This window comes from Martes martes, assembly GCF_963455335.1.
Source record: "Martes martes genome assembly, chromosome: 15".
Classification (NCBI taxonomy): domain Eukaryota; kingdom Metazoa; phylum Chordata; class Mammalia; order Carnivora; family Mustelidae; genus Martes; species Martes martes.
In genome coordinates, this window is record NC_137903.1 from 15,109,302 (window position 1) to 15,129,315 (window position 20,014).

The 20,014-nt window shown below is 37.5% G+C and overlaps 1 protein-coding gene across 2 annotated transcripts in view; it reads left to right on the top strand.

The window, feature by feature from the left end:
* USH2A (usherin) overlaps positions 1–20,014 on the top strand; it is a gene marked incomplete at both ends in the record, with an annotated part of 700,457 nt that overhangs the window by 131,830 nt on the left and 548,613 nt on the right. For both annotated transcript variants that reach the window (XM_080825193.1, XM_080825194.1), the window contains 3 exons: positions 2,890–3,085; positions 6,538–7,179; positions 19,245–19,428. In XM_080825193.1, the coding sequence (XP_080681319.1) occupies positions 2,890–3,085; positions 6,538–7,179; positions 19,245–19,428 (1,022 nt within the window). The remainder of the gene's footprint in view (positions 1–2,889; positions 3,086–6,537; positions 7,180–19,244; positions 19,429–20,014) is intronic.

Sequence of the window (20,014 nt, forward strand, 5' to 3'; positions counted from 1 at the left end):
GCACATGGTGAGCCCTTTTAAACTGTAGCTTCATGTCTGGAAAACTGTTTATTTTGTATTAATTCTTTGGTAATCTCCTCCCTCATGTTGTTTTTTTTTTCCTACTTTTGTCCATCTGGAAATGCTCTATTTTTATTTTGTTTTCATCTCTATTTTCATTACTCTTTCCCAAGAATTTTCTCAACTTTCTCTTCCCGTCTTCTTATTGAGATTTTTATTTTGCCTAATGTATTCTTTCCTCCCCAGATTGTTTCTTTCTTAAGGTTTTTGTTTTCTATATTTTTTAGTGAATATAGCTTTTACCTTATCTTTCTGGGGAATAATAATTACAGGAGTGTGTGTATTTATTTGCTTATTTATTCATTCATTCATTTATTTATTTTTATTGCAGTTGACATGCAATGTTACATTAGTTTCAGGTGTTTAGCATAGTGATTTGACAACTCTGTACATTATGCTGTGTTCACCAGAAATGTAGCTACTATTTGTCACCACATATTGCTATTATAATACCAAAGACTATATTCCTTGTGTTGTAGCTTTCATCCCATGACTTATTCAGGGCTGTATTATTTAATTGGGCTAGTGTAAAAGTATTCTACCAAAGAGCATAGAAACAGAAAAATGTTGTATCTGACATTTTGGAAGTGTATTTTTAAAGGGGAAAAACAAAACTTTCTCGTTTTCTACTTCTTGGTGGACAGGATTGGTCTTAGAGTTTAAGTAGATTTATGTACCATAATATAAATGAAGCTGGGGGTGTCTGGGTTACTCAGTTGGCTGAGCATTGAATTATTATTATTATTTTTTAAGATTTTATTTGTGAGAGAGAGAATGAGAGACAGAACATGAGAGGGGAAAGGTCAGAGGGAGAAGCAGACTTCCTGCTGAGCAGAGAGCCTGATGTGAGACTCAATCCCAGGACTCCAGGATCATGACCTGAGCTGTAGACAGTTGTTTAACCAACTGAGCTACCCAGGTGCCCAGAGTATCTGATTCTTGATTTTGACTCAGATCGTGATCTCAGGGTCCTGGGACAGAGCACTGTGTCAGGCTCCATGCTTAGCGGGGAGTCTGCCTGAGGATTCTCTCTCTCCCTCTCCCTTTGACCCTCCATGAGCGTGTTCTCTCTCTCTAAGATAAAAATAAATAAATATTTAAAAAATAAATGAAACTGAGTTGTACAGATGTAAATTTGTATTTTCAGGTGAATTTTGAGAAACTGCTTAAAATGAAATTTTTCATAAAACTATAAAGCCTTTATAATTTACTTCTAAGCCACATTTTAAGGTATAGCTCATTTAAAGAAAGTATAATTTATGTGTTATACAAATTTTAGGTTAAGGAAATGGTAGTAAAATCATATTCTCTTATTTGCAGTAGAGTATATAATCAGAGGCCTAGTAGATTTTCATGACTATATATTACACGTACCCACCAATAAATGCCACCTATTTTTGCAGACCAAGTCAAATCTCCATCTTGAGTCATGATCTGAATTATATGGACTGGGTAAGAGTGGGGTGGGGAATGTAGCAAGGTACAAAGGATCATTCATGGTCTTTGCAAATCTTTATGGACCTATAAGTATCTTTGACACTGACATTCATTATTAACATGTAAGTATACCTGGTGCATGTATACACTTCTATTTTTCAGAGTACTAAACATTTTCATATCAATTATTTTACCCTTAAGTAATGATTCCAGCATATTCTCTATACCCGAGATGAGGAAGAATGAGGCAGTGATAGATTCCTTAAAATTCCTTAATTAAAAAACCCTTTTCTACATCTTTGTAACTGAATCCCAAACTGATCTTTTTGAGTATACCTGTGATTACAGGTAAATCAAGCCACACCTTTCTACACATAGGTTACTTTCCTGGGTGACAACCCTGCCACCAATTGTGGAAAGCTAGATTTAGCTCATGTAAGAGGAAATCGGGGGAAGAAATGCCAATGACTTTACAGGAGATTTGATCTGATGTCTACATTGGCATCTCTTTTGCAAATCCTAAGTTATTTTTAAATTTCTCATATTAGTTTCACATTTTACATGCATATGTTCCCTTCTGAAAAGCTTACGCTCTTAATTATCTTTTTTTAACCACCATAGTATTATTTATGCATATAGTAGATAAGCATTCTGTATTTTGTGTATTTCATTCTCAGGAGCTTGAAGAAGAAAAATATTCTTTTTCAGCTGATATTTTACTTGACTGTGCTCTGAAACAAATAACTATTTTTGCATTTTTCACCACAATATAAATCAGCTAACTATACTTAATATGACTAAGTCAGGTTACAAATAAACTATAAATATGCTGAAATACTCCTAAAAGCAAAATTGTTTTTAAAAAAAGTTCTCAAGTTCTTTATCAGTAGGCACAAATGGTTCCCTTAACAAGAACTTTATTTTAAACATTAAGAACTTGATGGGATGATATTACTATAGAAAGATCCATCCTTAATTTAAGCACCACGTATCAAGCAAGTTTGGGTCGATGAGATAGTAGATGAGAGGAACAAAAAACCGAGAGGTAAAATCGTGAGACTAAATTAACTGCCGGCTCTTTTCTATTTTCAATCTCCATAGGACTATATTTTGATTTCTTTCTATGGTGCTCAGTGCTTAATTCCACGTTTCCCTTTTAGTCCCATGCTACTGACTTCTTCGGGGTTTATTTTCATTCAGTTCTATATATTCACCCTGTCGAAGCTTCCCTTGTTTTGTGTCAGGAGGAAACGTACCTTATTACCTTCTTGTCTGTTTAAAGTTCTTTTTTTTTTTTTTTTCCCCTCCCTCCCTCCCTGTCTTGTACCTAATGAGCAAATTATCTAAAAATAGATACGTTCATCGTTCTACAAAATGTTGTATCTCCTCTAGATTGGAGGCCAGTGTAATTGTAAGAGACATGTGTCTGGCAGACAGTGCAATCAGTGCCAAAATGGATTCTACAATCTACGAGAGTCGGATCCTGATGGCTGCAGCTCCTGTAACTGCAGTACCTCTGGGACAGTGGATGGAGATATGACCTGTCACCAAAATTCAGGCCAGTGCAAGTGCAAAGCGAATGTTATTGGTATGTGTAATGCAAAAGTTTACAGTCACATCTCTATTACCATCTGGAATAAAATTCTCTATTTGATTTCTTAACTAAAGAGCAAAGCAAACTTCCTTGCTCAAGGCAGGCTGGAAAAAAAAAACAATTTGGATGAAATTAACTGTCTAAAAATGATTAAATTAATAATTCTATCAAACTACAGCTTGAAGCTTAGTTTAATCAACCCTTTAGAAGTTTCTTTATTCTGTAGATGCCTTAGTTCACATGGTCCCATACTAATAAGTCATAGAAAAATATAATTTGCTTACTGCATAGATGTTTCTTTTAGAAAATTAGCACTTTTTCAAAATGTTTTACACTTAATGAGTTCTAAGCAAATCATTTCCATGCTAGTTTTCTTAATAGACCAAAATAAATGGATTTTTTCAAAATATTCTGTGCTACAGGGTCCTTTGTGATAAATCTTTCCATTTTTTTCTATTATATTTCTTTGAACTGTTCCTATGAAATGCAAAATAAGTCAACATAACTCCACAGATCATGTATATTGGTAGGGTTAGTTATAAAGGGCCACATAATTTTAATTTTGTAATTCAGTGCCAAGCTGATTATAATAAACAGCTACCTTCAGTGTTATTTATCATTTTTTTATATAAGACCTGCTTTTTTGTTTGTTACTCCCACAGGTATTTTTCAGAAATTAGATTTGATTATAGCAATTTATTACATCCAGCATTTTTGAGGGGAACCACAGCCACATAAGGACAAAATTTATCAAGTGCCCAAAATGCACTATGTACATAATGCACTTTGAAATATTGATATATGAGAATATTATGAGAGCAAAGTTTCCTGATGAAGTGAGTCTTGTATTTTAACGGAACATGTCTTGGTTCACATAGGAAGTTTAAAAAAGACCTGTACCTTTCTATTGTCATTCAAGACACCAAGTCTTCCATGGTTTTTCTAACACTAACCTGAACCCTGTAATAATGAAAACATGCCTGGCAGACAGACACACACACACACACACACACACACACACACACACACACACAAATACACATACAGATGAACATACTCTGAATAACATTTTTATTATAGTTCTGTAAGTCTAAACCTAATTCTTTATCTTTTCTATACATAGGTATATATACCTCATTTTATACAATTCAGCCAAACAAGCATTTCATTTTAATTTAATAAAACATATATGGACATGCTTAATGATATGACTCAAGATTTCTCTGGTTTAAAGAAAGGTTGCATCAAAATCTTTGATATACTTGTCCTTATGCATTTCAAGCATACAAAAACTAACTTTTTGGGGAAAAAAAAAAAGGAAGGAGTAACTTGTAAAGAGCAGTGTATCTTTTTGTAAGTGCTCTCTGTGATGCTAAATGAATTCCAAGACCCTTGAATTCAATCTACGTGTCATCCTTTGTTCTTTAATATGAAATATATTTTAAATTCATGATCGGAAAGCAAAATTCAAGGACAGACCTTTAAAGACAATGAAATGTTTACTTTTCTGTAACAATGATGTCTTTCCTGTGATGGTCGGATCCCAGATTTTAAGAAAAGGGGGGAAATCAAAATTTGTTCTTTATTTAGAATGTGTTATGACTTCCCTGCCATCTCTGTGTCTTATTGATCCAGATAGTTTTCTGTAGGAAAATACAAAGACATATATTTTTGAAGATTAAATCATCATTTTGAGATGATTATTTCTAGAGTTATTTCTGCACATGCAGCCTTTTGAATAAAAACACAAACTTGGTATGTATATATATAGGTTTCTTTTCCTAATGGGATTAGCCAATACCCTTATTCAATTTTACCTTGTTAATATTAAAAAAAAAAAGCCAAAAATACTGGTGTATGTTGTGTACGCTTCAGAAAGCAAACTGTTCGAGTTAACAAAACTGTTAAATCTTACTAATGATTCTATCACCAGTAAAATACATTAGCACCAATAATTTTATTAAAGTAGGTCATTCATCTAGAATAAAAAGGGAGAAGAATGTGAATTAAATGCCAAGTGTGCTAACTCGCCTGCACTTGTTAACACCGAATGTGATGCCCTGTAGGCCTCCCCGAGTATCGTTAGGAATAGATTGCCTGTCAGGAATATGTATGGCATATTCAAATAAGCACTGCGCATATTTTTAAAACTGATATGATATGAATCCATGTAGACCAATTTTAATAGTTCAAAATGAGTCATAATTCTTGTTAACAATACAGTTATTTTTAAAATTTGCAGCAATAGTGGTCCTTTTTTATTTTCCTTATTGAAATTAAATGATATGCCTTAGGTGAGTCATTCATCACTGTTAAAGAACTTGCCTTCCATTGGAGTTCTTGAATTTTTATCCATATATATACATATATATTATGCATTTCCTTCCAGTTTAAGAAATGCTTTTCTACATATGAGTTCCTGAGTATGTTTTTGACTGTTATTTTAGGACTAATTTTTTTTTATTGCGATCATAGCTTGAAATAAATGTTTCCATTGATTCAACCCCACGTAGCCAGTTATTTAAAGTCAGGTGTGTGGGAACTATCTAAAGGGAATATTTTGCATCTTAACTGTTACTATTCAAAAATTTTTGTTTTATTCTCTTTCCTTTTAATGCTCTCTCTGAAACTCACCTAAGTTGTCAGAGATTTAAGTTTAGGTCGTAAAATATTTTTCTCTGTTTGTGAAATGTATATATGTACATAATATATAATATACATATATAAATATATATATGTACTCCTTTAAATAGAAGTAATGTAACAGCAGAATTTATTTAGTGTTTAAAGAGGAATGTCCTGAACCACACGATATGACAAGCGATGTGACTGCTTTATGAGCAAAGGAGAGCATAACTTATATTAATTGAAAATAATAAAATATAGGGGCATATACAAGCATTGAAACAAAAACTGCTCTGGATAAGTTTTATTTATATTAATTATTTAAAGAGGTGATATTCAGAAGCATATATTCTACTGCACAAAAACAGCTATCAGCTCCCGATTGTGTTAAACATTGGCGTATCATCTGATTTCTAGGAAAATCAGTAATGTGGTAATATGTAATTCTTCTGGGTAGCTTTGAAAATTTATTTTCTTGCCTATTCTTTTCCATGAACATTTTGTTAATGTAAAATAGTTAAAAATAATCGTTTTCATATTTGTTAGAGAGGGAAAGAGCAACATTTCTAGTAAACATTTCTCTATATGTTAAGGAATAAAATTTCATAAAGCACGTTACAGAACTAAAGTTTCATACGACTGCCCAAGTAAGTATCATTGCTGTATTTTGAGTATATGACCAGGCCTCCATGGCATTCCCTGGGAGAAAACACCTAACATTTTGCGTCTGCGTTCAGTGTTGGCAGGAGCATGGTTTATCTTGAAAGCGTGAATAGAATCATTTCCACATTTTCACTTTCTTAAACAAATTTTATCTTCAGGGCTTAGATGCGATCACTGCAATTTTGGATTTAAATTCCTCCGAAGTTTTAACAACGATGGATGTGAGCCCTGCCGGTGCAACGTCCACGGCTCAGTGAGCAAATTCTGCGATCCTCTTTCCGGGCAGTGCGAGTGCAAGAAAGAAGCCAAAGGACCTCAGTGTGACACCTGCAGAGAACACTTTTACGGGCTAGACATTGCCAGTTGTAAGGCCTGTGACTGTGACGTGGCTGGATCCCTGTCTGGGACCGTCTGTGACGCCAGGACAGGGCAGTGCGTCTGCAAACCCAGGGTAGGAGGGAGACAGTGCAACGAATGTTTGGAGGGATACTTCTACCTCCGGCAAAATAATTCTTTCCTCTGTCTGCCTTGCAACTGTGATAAGACTGGGACAGTAAATGGCTCTCTGCTGTGTGACAAATCAACAGGACAATGTCCTTGCAAATTAGGAGTAACAGGTCTTCACTGTAATCAGTGTGCGCCTCACAGGTACAATCTGACCAGTGGCAATTTTCAAGGCTGCCAGATGTGTGAGTGTGACTCCTTGGGGACATTACCTGGGACTGCTTGTGACCCAGTCAGTGGCCAGTGCCTGTGTTTGCCTAATCGGCAGGGAAGAAGGTGTAATCATTGTCAACCAGGTAAGAGAGAAATGTGTTACGTGTTCAGTGCACAGTGACTTTCCTTTCATTATCCCATATTGGATGATTCCTCTTTGTTTTGGGGTTGGGACTTTTTTTTTTTTTTAAGATTTTATTTATTTATTGGACAGAGAGAGAGATCACAAGTAGACAGAGAGGCAGTCAAAGAGAGGAGGAATCAGGCTCCCTGCCGAGCAGAGAGCCCGAAGTTGGGCTCAATCCCAGGACCCTGGGATCATGACCTGAGCCGAAGGCAGAGGCTTAACCCACTGAGCCACCCAGGTGCCCCGGGGTTAGGACTTCTAAAAAAATTTACTTCCAACAACGTTGTTGTATTTACATTATCAACAAATACAGATAGAACGATTTCATATGTTCAAGATTATTTGACGTATCTGTCTCTGTTGATGTATTTGGGATGAGCCTTTACAGGAATTCCAGCCAATCAGACATTTTATAATCGAGACTAATTTATACTTAATTTCTCTATTTGAAGTAAATTCCCTTCAAATAACCACAAAAAGTCTAAACTAATAAAAGCAAGAATAAATTTTGTTTCCCAGAGAAGCAAGAACTTGGGTTAATTATCTATACCATGCCAGATATTCAGATGATGAACTTATTTTCTGAATAAAGCTGACCAATGTTTTTACCAAATGGGCTGTATGTTCTAGCATTATCTAGGGGCATCTAGAATTATTTTTTAAAGGTTTTTATTTATTTATTTGTCAGAGAGAGAGAGAGAGAGACTGCACAAACATGGGGAGAGGCAGGCAGAGGGAGAAGCAGGCTCCCCAATGAGCAGATAGCCCAATGCAGGACTCAGTCCCAGGACCCTGGGATCATGACCTGAGCCAAAGGCAGATGCTTAACTAACTGATCCACCCAGGCATCCCTAGAATTTTTAAATGCCACCAAATTTGCAAAACAGACTACTGTACCCACCTTTGTAAGTGTTTGCCAACTGGAGGAAAGATGGACCCTGTTCATGGCTTTCTCCTTGCCTTTATATGATTTAACTAAAACGGTATACTTTATAATAAAACCATCATAACATCATAATGAATATACATGTTTATTAGTTGCTTAATAGCTGTGCTAATGGTTGTTCTGTCTACACAACCGACTCTGAGTTATCTAGACCTGTGTAAAGGAGAAGGGTCATGGTGCCAAGCAGAAGGGAGATTTGCTTGTCAGAAATGGGTACAGTGGAAGTCCTGTTTGCCATGACAAGGAAACCAGTTTAGGATTGAGTCATATGTTTCCTTTCACATCGGTCACTGGGACAAGTAAATCCAAAGGGATGGATGGGATGGAGTTGATGAATAGTTAATTCTTTTTGAGATGTATGTGCCAGAAAGTAATTTGAACTGGCTTCAGTGTAAATGGGGGCTGTACTGTCACTGGCTGTCCCACAGAACGTGATATGGAGCAATGCAGTGAGAACTCGGGAACTAGAAATATCCCATTGACACATAATCATTAATTCAACCATTCAGTCATCTCCATATTCCCTCTCTTTCTCTCTCTCTTCCTTTCCCTCTCCCTCTCTCTTTAGGACAAACTCCATTTCTGTCTCCCTCTCTGCATGGTTTATGGCAAATTGGCCTCCCTTTTTAAGAAAAATAGAGAATGGAGATCATCCCTATTAATGAAAATAGTTATCATATTTAAGGCATTCTTGTATTTTATTTATTTAGGTAGTTGCTTATGTCTCTGGTTAGAGTTTCAGTATCTTGAGAGCAGGGATTATTTTATTCAACTTGTATAGTCACAATACTAATGTAACTCCTGGTACATTGCATGCACTCAGTAGGTGGTTTAGTTGAACACACTGAGAAGTAATCAGGAATTTTAAGGTGAGTATCTGTGTAAGGGTTCTCCAGAGTATCAGAACCAATAGGAGTTGTGTATATGCATCAGCTGTATTGAGAATTTCTTTCATGTATCTCCTTTGTTGGATCCCATTTCCTGAATCCTATGTGTTCTTCTTTTTTCTTATTTTATATGTGTATTCAGTAGAGAACACACTGCAGTAACTTGTGAGAAAGATTATAGAGAAAAAAGTATTTTTTTTAGAATTTTGAATGTCTGCAAATAACTGTATTCCACACTAATTAAGTATTGAAATGTTACCATTATATTGAATCATTTTTACTCAAAAAATTATTTCACCAGGGGCGCCTGGGTGGCTCAGTGGGTTAAGCCTCTGCCTTCGGCTCTGGTCATGATCTCAGAGTCCTGGGATTGAGTCCCACATCGGGCTCTCCACTCAGCAGGAAGCCTGCTTTCCCCCCTCTCTCTGCCTGCCTCTCTGCCTACCTGTGATCTCTCTCTCTGTGTGTCAAATAAATAAATAAAAAATCTTAAAAATTATTTCACCATTACCTTTTTGCAGTGCCAATTAGATTCCTTTTTTCCCTTTCTCTTTCTTTTCTTTCTTACATTCTAGAAGCTTCTACTATTTCTATATCCCTCATTTCTGACAATTTCATGAGGATGTGCTTTCATTAAATAATTTTTCTGAGCACTCAGTGGGCCCTTTTGTCTGTAGATTAGCATTCCTGTATTCTGGGAAAATCTGTAAAACCCCTTCACAGTAACATCTAGACTAGTGTTTGACCAAACAACTGACTCCAGATCGACCCAAGCTGACACATGAAATCACCCATCACAGGCACCTTATATATAATCCCTGTACTCACTGTAGCACTTTGTCCTTTTATTTCCTGAACCCGTACACTTTCTGGTTTAACTTCTAAAGAGAACACTCATTGTTCTCTCTCAAAATGCAAGAGGGAAAATCTTCTGTTTGGGGAGATGATGAACTATTCTCATACCTGACTTTAGAAACCTCTGGAATCTTCAATTCCAAACCTTTCTTTCTAGCTGACACTACCTGAATCAATCAGCTTACTGTTGGCCTCTCCATGGTAAGTGCTTAGCTTTTACTGGTGGACATCTGCCACTGACCTTCATCTCCTCTACTTTCTTTTATTTCATTTTTGGGGATTTCAGAAGGGAAAAATTGTTCAACTCTGCTTAGTTGAAATGCTGTCCTCGTAGTTTCTGGGTTGTAATCTTTTCAGCCAAATCCTTGCCGTTCTCCTCTGATTCCCTTCTGTTTCTACAACCCTTGTCTCTTTTATCAAAATCAGTCTTGTTGCTTTCAGTTTCCAATAGATCCAGAATTGGTCCACATTTCACCACCCCACTCACGCTTTTCATCTTCCTTCTGGACTAGCTGACAAGCCTCCTAAAACTTCCTTTCTCCTCTTTATCCTTCTCCAGTCACGTTTCTTAATGCACAGCGAAAGTGATGCTGTTCAAACCTCAGTCAGACTGTATCACCCCATCCTCCACAGCCTTCCCATCATTGTAGATAAAACACGTGGTCCACATGAACTGCAACACCCACCATCTTTCTCGGACCTCATTTCCAGGAGTCTTTAGATCATTTGTTCTACAAGTCTAACTGCTGTTCCTCACATTGTCCAGTGCTGTGTCCTGGGCACATAGGGCAGTGTGTCCCTGGTGGATTCTCCCATCAGTGTTTCCTGAAGTTATACATAATTGCATTTAAAAATTACCCCAGGGTATTATGCTGAGCGAAATTAGTCAATCGAAGAAAGACAGTTATCATATGATCTCCCTGATATGAGGAAGTTGAGAGGCAACGTGGGGGGCTTGGGGGGGTAGGAAAGGAATAAATGAAACAAGGTGAGATCAGGAGGGAGACAAACCATAAAAGACTCTTAATCTTACAAAACGAACTGAGGGTTGCCAGGAGGAGGCGGGTAGGGAGAAGGTGGTTAGGTTATGGACACTGGGTAAGGTATGTGCTATGGTGAGTGCTGTGAAGTGTAAACCTGGCAATTCACAGACCTGTACCCCTGGGGCTAATAATACATTATATGTTAATTAAAAAATTAAAAAAAAAATTACCCCAGGGGTGAGGCATCTGGGTGGTGCATTCGATTAAGTATCTGACTCTTGATTCTGGCTCAGATCATGATCTCAGGGTTGCGAGATCAGACCCCACCACGGCCCTGTGCCGGGCATGGAGCCTGCTTCAGATTGTCTCTCTCCCTCTCCCTCTGCCCCTCCCCTCACTTGCCCTCTCTCCGGCTCTCAAAACAAAAACAAAAACAAAACAAAACAAAACTCAAAAACCCTCAAAACCCAGTGGCGTTCTCTTCTATTTAGGCACAGGCAGAGTGCAACTCTCTGAGTGCTCCTTTGATGACATATAGAGAGGATGTGGTTTTTACCCTGCCAGGGAGGAAAGAAAATAGCAATCTAAGGACCTAATGGATTTTTTTGACAAAACAAGGTATTCTGTACCCATAAGTGTAGCATACGGAATGTGTTTTGTGGACTTTTTCTGGGGGGAGGGGCGTCCTGCATTCTAGCTTCCGAAACTGCTTTGAATTTTATTTTCTGGTTTTATTGTCTCTTACGGTGAAATTTACATTGAAAAAAAGAACCCTAACCCCGAAGCATCTTCATCATACACACACGTTTCCCAGTAGCCAGCTCTGTAGTTTGCACGTTAAAATGCACTGCCGGAACCTGACGCTTCCTTCCTCCTTCTTTAAACACACCTGAGAGACCTAGATCGTGTGCCAGAGCGGAGCCTGTGTGAGTAGTGGGGCCTGGAGGGAGAAGCCTGGGGTGGGGTCGGAGGGCTGAACGGGCAAGCCTCCAGATTTCCGCCGCCTTTTTCGTCTGCGGTTGTGAATGCTCCTGGCCCCCAGTACACTATTGCCCATGGATTCTTGTCCCACTTTCCTAAAAAACATTATTAAGGAAGGTGCGTATAATGAAACCTCATGTATTATTAACCTAACCTTACTATGAATGTACAAGGAATAGGCTTAATTCAACTAAAATTTATAGGCAATTTGTTAAAGCAGCAGTGCACATTAGAAGCTACATTAGAGCCACATTGGTTTTAATATGCCATTCAATAACTTGAACAGAGGTTAAAAATGCTGCTTAACCTCCATTAAGTATTTTAAAAATGCTTTAATTTAAAATTATTTGGAGTGTGTGTACATATATGAATGTACACATGCCCACACTAATAAATACAGCACTAAATATGTTTTCCCAGTTCGTTTTTTTCGGTGCTGGATGACCTCGTAATGTTCAGCAGCAAGCACTTAATCAGAGGCGAGGCCGGGAAATGCAGGGAAGGATGTCAAGGCATCCTGAGCCAGTGACCCACCCTTGTCCTTGAGAACCAGAGGCAGAGAGAGTTTATTGAGGACTCTGTGGCTCTGGAATAAAATAAAGGCTAATTTATAATGAAAACAGCTTCGTATGACATGTTTTGTGCTAATAGGACAATTCCTCATGCTTTCCTCTGATATTTACTTTTGGTTTTGTTTTATAATTCATACAGACTATTAGAAAGTAAAACAAAGTATCTTGTTTCATTAAGAAGCATATCATATTTGTTAAGTAATGAGCTCATAAACCAGAATTGCATGCAAGACCCTGCCAATGGAATTGGAATTAGATGGCTGATATTCCATTAAAAATCAGTGCATCAAAGCTGAGATCCGGTTAGGCCACCTATCCTAGTGTTCGATGAAACAGCTTTGCAGATGAACGTGTTTTCCACAGGGAGACCTGGGCCTTAGAATAAGAGCCTCTTCTTTGATAAACCACCAGGAAAGAATTTTGTCATAAACAATATGGACCGTAATCCCAGGCACATCTGTGTGTGTGGCGGGGGTGGGGGGGTGGAGTACATTGACAAGTCATTATTTAAATTGTAACTTAAGGAAAATCCCACTTTCCTACAATAGTGCCTCATAAAAATGGCAGTGACGTTAATAGGTAATATTTACTGAGCGTCTGATGTTTGTCAGGCCCTGGAAAGGGGTTTTATCTGAAAAAGTCCCATTGAATATGCACAATATTTATAGGCTGGGAGGACCAGGACTTTCCCACTTTATAGTAGGGGGAATGGATTGTAATTCAGCAGAACCATTTACAAATCCAGGTTCAACTGACCTCAGAGTCTGGACTCTGAAAGAGTAAAACATTTTTCTGAATAATGCAATATTTGTTAATCATTCACTCAAAAAAATATTAGAGGGCGATGTAAAAGAGATACTTGTATTATAATTGTTTGTAGCCTCCCCCCACACTGAAGCTCATCCCCACCTGTGATTCTAGCTGACTGCTTTAGGTCCCAGTTTATCTCTGTTCTGTAGAATCTGAGTAATAGTTATAAAATGAAAATGAATAGAATTCTGAGAGACTACTGTGATCCGATAATGAAGAATTGAACTGAGTTGTCTAGAAATGAGATGATCTCCATGGACTAAGTTGGAGAAATTTCTGGGATGGCGGCAATGGCATGGGAGAGAAACTTTAGAGCATATAGTTGATAAGCACTGAGACTGAGAAAAATGGGAACAAAGAATATAAAAGTGTTTCTGTGGATTGTGAATACATATTGTATGCGTTATAACTCCCAAGACATAATCATAGCTGTCATTATTTATATTCATTGTTGTTACTGAATTTGGTTTTTAAAGAAATGCATTTGGAGGTCCTTCATGGATATTCCCATAAATAGGAAAATTAGGGGTTTTCTTTAGATTTTATTTATTTATTTGATACAGAGAGAGAGACAGCAAGAGAGAGAACACAAGCAGGGGGAGTGGGAGAAGGAGAAGCAGGCTTTCTGCGGAACAGGGAGCCCAATCCCAGGACCCTGGGATCAGTAACTAAGCCAAAGGCAGACAGTTAATGACTGAGCCCCCCAGGCATCCCCAAAGATTACATTTTAAGTATATTGTTCCTGGTTCATATACATTCTCCCTGCTTTCCTTCCTGATAGGCTAAACCATTCTGACCAATCGTTCTATGACTCACAGATTTATCTTTACTATTTCCTTTAAAGTTTGGCACTTTAAAGTTTGGTACATTTGTGTGACTTCATCAAATGTGCTAAAGAGATCGTCTCATATTTTAAAGGGTAACAGATATCCAACAGGCCAGGCAACCAGCCACCTACCCATCTAGCCATCTACTCATTTCATTCACATGTCCATTTTTTCAGTAAACATCTATTGAATACATTACTATGTACCAGGGTCTATGCTGGTATAAGATATACAATCATAAATATATTAAGGCATTTGCTTTAGTAGGAGAAATGGACCTGTATGTAAATATAACACAGTATGACAAGTGCAATATTAGAAATGTCCAATTAGAGAAGTAGTAAAGTGAAGGAATTCATTCACTCTTGAAGGGTGGGCGATATGGAAGAGTTACTTGAGAACATGATTTCTGACACGACATTTTATTTTATTTTATTTTATTATTAATTTTTTTTCTGACACGGGTTTTTAAAGCAAACAGGAGTTGGTAAAGTAATCAAGGTGAGTATAGCAGTCCAGGAAGAAGGGATAGGAGCAGAGACTTTAAAATATATTTAAACTAGGGGGGCGCCTGGGTAGCTCAGTTGGTTAAGCAACTGCCTTCGGCTCAGGTCATGATCTCAGGGTCCTGGGATCAAGCCCCGCACTGGGTTCCCTGGTCAACGGGGAGTCTGCTTCTCCCTCTGCCTTTGCTCCTCTCTCTGCTCATGCTCTATCTCCCTCTTGCAAATAAATAAAATCTTAAAAAAAAAAATATCTAAACTAGGGGCACCTGGGTGGCTCAGTTGTTAAGCATCTGCCTTTGGCTCAGGTCATAATCCTGGGGTCCTGGGATTCAGCCCTGTATCAGGCTCCAGGCTCGGCAGGAAGCCTGCTTCTCCATCTCTCACTCCTCCTGCTTGTGGTCCCTCTCTCACCGTCTCTCTCTCTCTCTCTCTCTGTCAAATAAATAAATTCTTTAAAAAATTTTAAATAACAAAACATATCTAAACTAATTGAAAAGAGTTTTAAAAAACTTTTCAATATGAAAAATTATACCTTGTGTTGAATAATATTAATATTTATGCAATTATTGACCTTTGGTCAACTCTATGAATAATAATTTCAGCATTATTTTTATATAAAATTACCAAAATGGAAGAAAATTCTTATTGTTTTAATTTGAAAATTAGGATCACTTACTATAGTTCTTTCTGAAAATATTGATTTTTAAAATAATTACTTAAAGCATCTTGTTCCTTGGTATTGGTGAGCCACAAATTTATCCCCAGACTCTTCTCTTAGTATTATGTCCATCCTCTGGCTTAAGGTGAGAATCATTTCTTCTAAATGGCTTATAATTAGTGCTTAGCCTCAGCTCTGCCCTCCTTTTCTGAATAGGGCCTAGGGGTTAAACTTGTTTTCTTTCTCCCATTTCAAGACCTTGGCAAAGCCTGGTTGTTCATGGTCCTCAGGAGGGACATTGCTGGGAAATGCGCTCTTCTTTTATGCCCAGGACAGTGCTGTGCTGTGCAAATAGCCACTACAGGAGATAATACCAGCTGCCTTGCTAATAACTTTGAACTCCAAGGATTCTGCAAGTCTTCCGGATAAAGCAACACTATTTTATAATACGGGTGACTTTTTGCTTTAACAGCAAGACACGCTGTTTTTCCCATTAGACTTGTTGTGTTTGGGACCGGGGCTCGCTGAAATAAAACTGGGGGAAATAACAAACTTTAGTGGGCTGATCGGTGCTGTAGATGTGCGAACTCTCAGCACTGCGTAATGTAAGGGAATAGCATCGTCTTCATGACCAGGCTTCACAATGTGGTACGAAGTCATTCATGGATAGAAACCTCCAGAAGGTCAGTCACAACGTTATGGACCTGAGGATGTGGAACATGGAGTGGAGCTAGTGGAAGATCAGAAATGTATTGAGTGAAAGAAAATTGAGGTCAGTTATCTTTAAGTCACACTCTGGAGTTGAGGTTTAAGTAGGAGGGAAGGGAAAATGTTGTTTTCTATAGTTGGAAGTCATAAAAGGAGAGGTAATGGTCTAGAATTAGGCACATTCAGGTAAGGCAAGAAGTAATCACTGAGCAGGAAGGTACCTGAGTCATCCTAATTAGAACTGCTTAAAAATAGGACAACTAAAATACTAGTGGGATTAACCTTTATAATCATGCTCCAGAGAGGAGGAGGGGAATTAACCCCAAGAAAATTCCAATGCAGGTTTTTCCTTGAAGACCAACCTCCACGTTGCAGTCTCCCTGTTTTTTTTTGTTTTTGTTTTTGTTTTTGTTTTTCATTTTTGTTCTTCTCTGTGTATATCTCTGATTTTTTCTATGGAATTTTTTTTATTTTCTAAAACTTGGACAACCCAATTGTCTGTGCCAAAATATGCCCCCTTGCCTTTACGGATTTATCTAATAAGTCATTTCTTGTAAAAATCATCTGTAATTGTTCCAGAATTCTCTGTGGCTTGAAGCTATTGCAATAAGTCCAAATTAATTCTACTTCTAAGTATCTGTGTTAATGGGTAATTTATCCAAATTGGAGAGCTGTTAGTATATTCATGATGCCATCATCAGGAATTTAAGGACCTAGGTAGCTTCACAGGAAGAAAAATACATCAAATTGCAGCCACAGTGTTCTTGAATTCAAAATAAAAGCCTTTGAAATGTGTAACTTTGATTATATGATAAATCAGGTATGAGAATATATATTAATTTGCATAACTATACTTCTGGAAACACATATAAGGCACATTGCTATAGTGGATGCAAAGAAGCAAATGACATAATCTAGTTGCCAATTACTCTAAAACATGACAAGATCTGCCTGTTCTTTCCAACAGATTGGAATGGCACTGATTTTGAGTTTCTTCCTTTTCTTTGAGTACGATCTTTTTCTATTTGACTATTTCTGAAACTTTCTAGGAGAGAATATGCTGGGCCAAGGAGAAGACATACAAATTGTGGATAGCTATGAAAGAATGGCTTGTTTTCAACCAGAGCCTCGTATGAAATTTATAATCTAGTCCAATTACTTTTTGATTCTCCCTATAGCATAGTAATACACAGTGGATTCACTTTGTATCCATGTTCTTTCTCTCTTTCAGTATCAGTGATATATACCTAAATTAGTGATCATGACAACTGTGCAGATCATTTTAATTTGTCAGAACTTTATTCATCAGAATCTTTCTGCAATTCAGTAAAATTCTTTGTAACACTATGCATGTGTTTGTGTGTATATATGTGGAGGTGCATGTGTATGCACAAACACACATACCACACAACACCAAGAACCATTTCTCCCTCATACAACTGCTCCATTATTCTAATGTCTAATGCCTTTCTAATTTCATAGCCGTTGGTTATACGAAATTTTAAGTAACGTGAAGATACTTCGGATCATATTTCTAGCTCTTCTGCTATAAGAAGCAAATACGGGTTTTATAATTAGCCTAAATTCTGTGGGTTTTTAACTATAATACTTATGGAAATCAATGCCTACTTATAATTTGGTACATTTGTGTGACTTCATCAAATGTTTAGGGAGTGCCTGCTTTGCGGCAAGCACCATACTGGGTGCAGGTGGCAGTGGTGAATTGATCAGACAAGGTTCTTGTCTTCATGGAGGTTACAATCTGGTGAAAGTGAGATTAAGTATAATTTTCATGAGCACACGGAAAGAGAGAAACAAGATGTTATGAAACTGAAACAGGCATGTTTAAACTGGCCTAGAGTGGGTTACTCAAGGAGGTCACAAGACCTGATGGGCCTAGAAGTGAGCTAAGCAGAAAGGATAGGTCAAAATAATTTCAGCAGACGGACTTGCCAGTGACAAGGCATGTAGGCATCAAGAAAAGAAGAAGTATGACTGGAGGGGACTGAGTTGCGAATGAACAGTGAAATGACACTGAAGATAGAGGTGGGACCTGCCAGTGGGACTGGACCTTAGGTTAAGAATTTGGATTTTTGTTCCCCGAAGGCTATAGGAAGTCATCAAACAATTTTCCATTGAGGAATGAGGTGCTCAAACTACACTCTGAAAAAAGGTTGTTCCAGCTACAATATGAAGAAAAGATTGGAGGGAACAGGAGGGATACCATGAGATGAGATGGCCTCTGTGTGAATCTGTTATTTGTTGACTCTATTATTTTAGGAAAGTTTGTTAACCTTCTTAACCTTCAGCGTTGTCATATATAGAGTGAACATAATAACAATACCTGAATTATTAGCATTGTTGTGAGGAGCGAGATAATGAATACCATTGCCTCTGGTTCACAATGTTAACTATCATAAATTTGGTAGTGACTGTGACTAGGGAGATGGCAGTGGGGATGGAGAGGAGAAAGTTTAAAATTCTTGGAAGATTGTATCCATAGGACCTGGTGCTTAACTAGATGTATGGGGTAGAGGGAAGTGAAGGACTCGAGGGTTGCCAGTTTTAGCAAACTACAGAATTCTCAGTTAAATAAAAATTTTAGAAAATCATAAATTTTTAATATGAGCCAATATCACAGACTTTTATGAAAAAACTCATTGTTTATCTGAAATTTAAATTTAACTGGCCATCTTTTATTTTGTCTGGCCACCTTCCCAAAGATGTCACAGGGTTCTAGGTTGAGCAGTTGAATTAATGTTGGTCCTATTTGCTGGAATGGAGATATTAGAAGAGGACTAGTTTTTAATGGAAAGATCATGAAGGAGATTTCATTTTTTTAAATTTTTTAAGATTTTATGTGTTTATTTGACAGAGAAATACAGCAAGAGAGGGAGCACAAGCAGGGGGAATGGGAGAAGAAGGCTTCCCACTGAGCAGGGAGCATGATGTGGGGCTCAATCTCAGGACCCTGGGATCATGACCTGAGCCTAGGGCAGACGCTTAACGACTGAGCCACCCAGGCACCTCTCCCAAAGTGTATTTTAAACGCACTGAATTTTAGTTGCCTGGGAGTCATCCAGGTACAATGTACATTATTTACCCAGCCCTTTTTTGGTTGTAACTGACACACTAGTTAAGAACAGCTATAGCCACATTTGAATTGGACATCGGGAAGTGCCGTGATACCATTCTGGTTTTTGGTGTAATCAAAGATTCTGATGAATAAAGACTGAATGGCAAATATATATATATATGTATATAAACTTTTCACTTCTTTATTTTCAGGTTTTTATCTTTCCCCAGGCAATGCCCCTGGTTGCCTGCCATGTTCATGCCATGTAACAGGTGCCGTTCATCACATCTGTAATAGTCTAACTGGTCAGTGCCTTTGCCAAGACACTTCCATTGCTGGACAAAGTTGTGACCATTGTAGAGACCTTTACTTTGGATTTGATCCTCAGACTGGAAGGTAAGTATTTTTAATAATATTTAAATATATGTATTGAATTATATTTGTAATTACTTTATCTCCTAACAATGATTTTTTTCCTCATTTTTTTTGTAAAAAGCAGTATTTTCTGTCCTCCCTAGTTTGTTGGTATATTTTTGACTCTTTGATGCCAACATTTCTTGAGCGTAATAGTAATCTTTGAATATTTCCAAGAGTTCCAATGTATAGGTTGCTGTATGTTGATAGACGTCCCTCGTATTAAGGTCTGGGAATATTTAACTAGATAAAATTCTTTTCCCTCAAAGAACTTGCAATTTGGATGGAGAAAGGTAGAGAAATAGCCATAGAAGTAAATGTGCACACGCACACACACACACACACACACATACACACACATACTATAAGGGTTGGGATACACAGTGTGTATGTATATAGAACTTTGATGTGGCCCCTGAATTTATTGCTCATTTATTTATTAATTTACTGCATCCATTTATGTTGTCCTTGCCTTTCTAATTTACATTTAAAGATGAGTAGGGGAAAAAAAGAGAAAAAAAAATAAAGATCAGGAGATTAAAACGTATTTTTGTATTTTGATAGGATT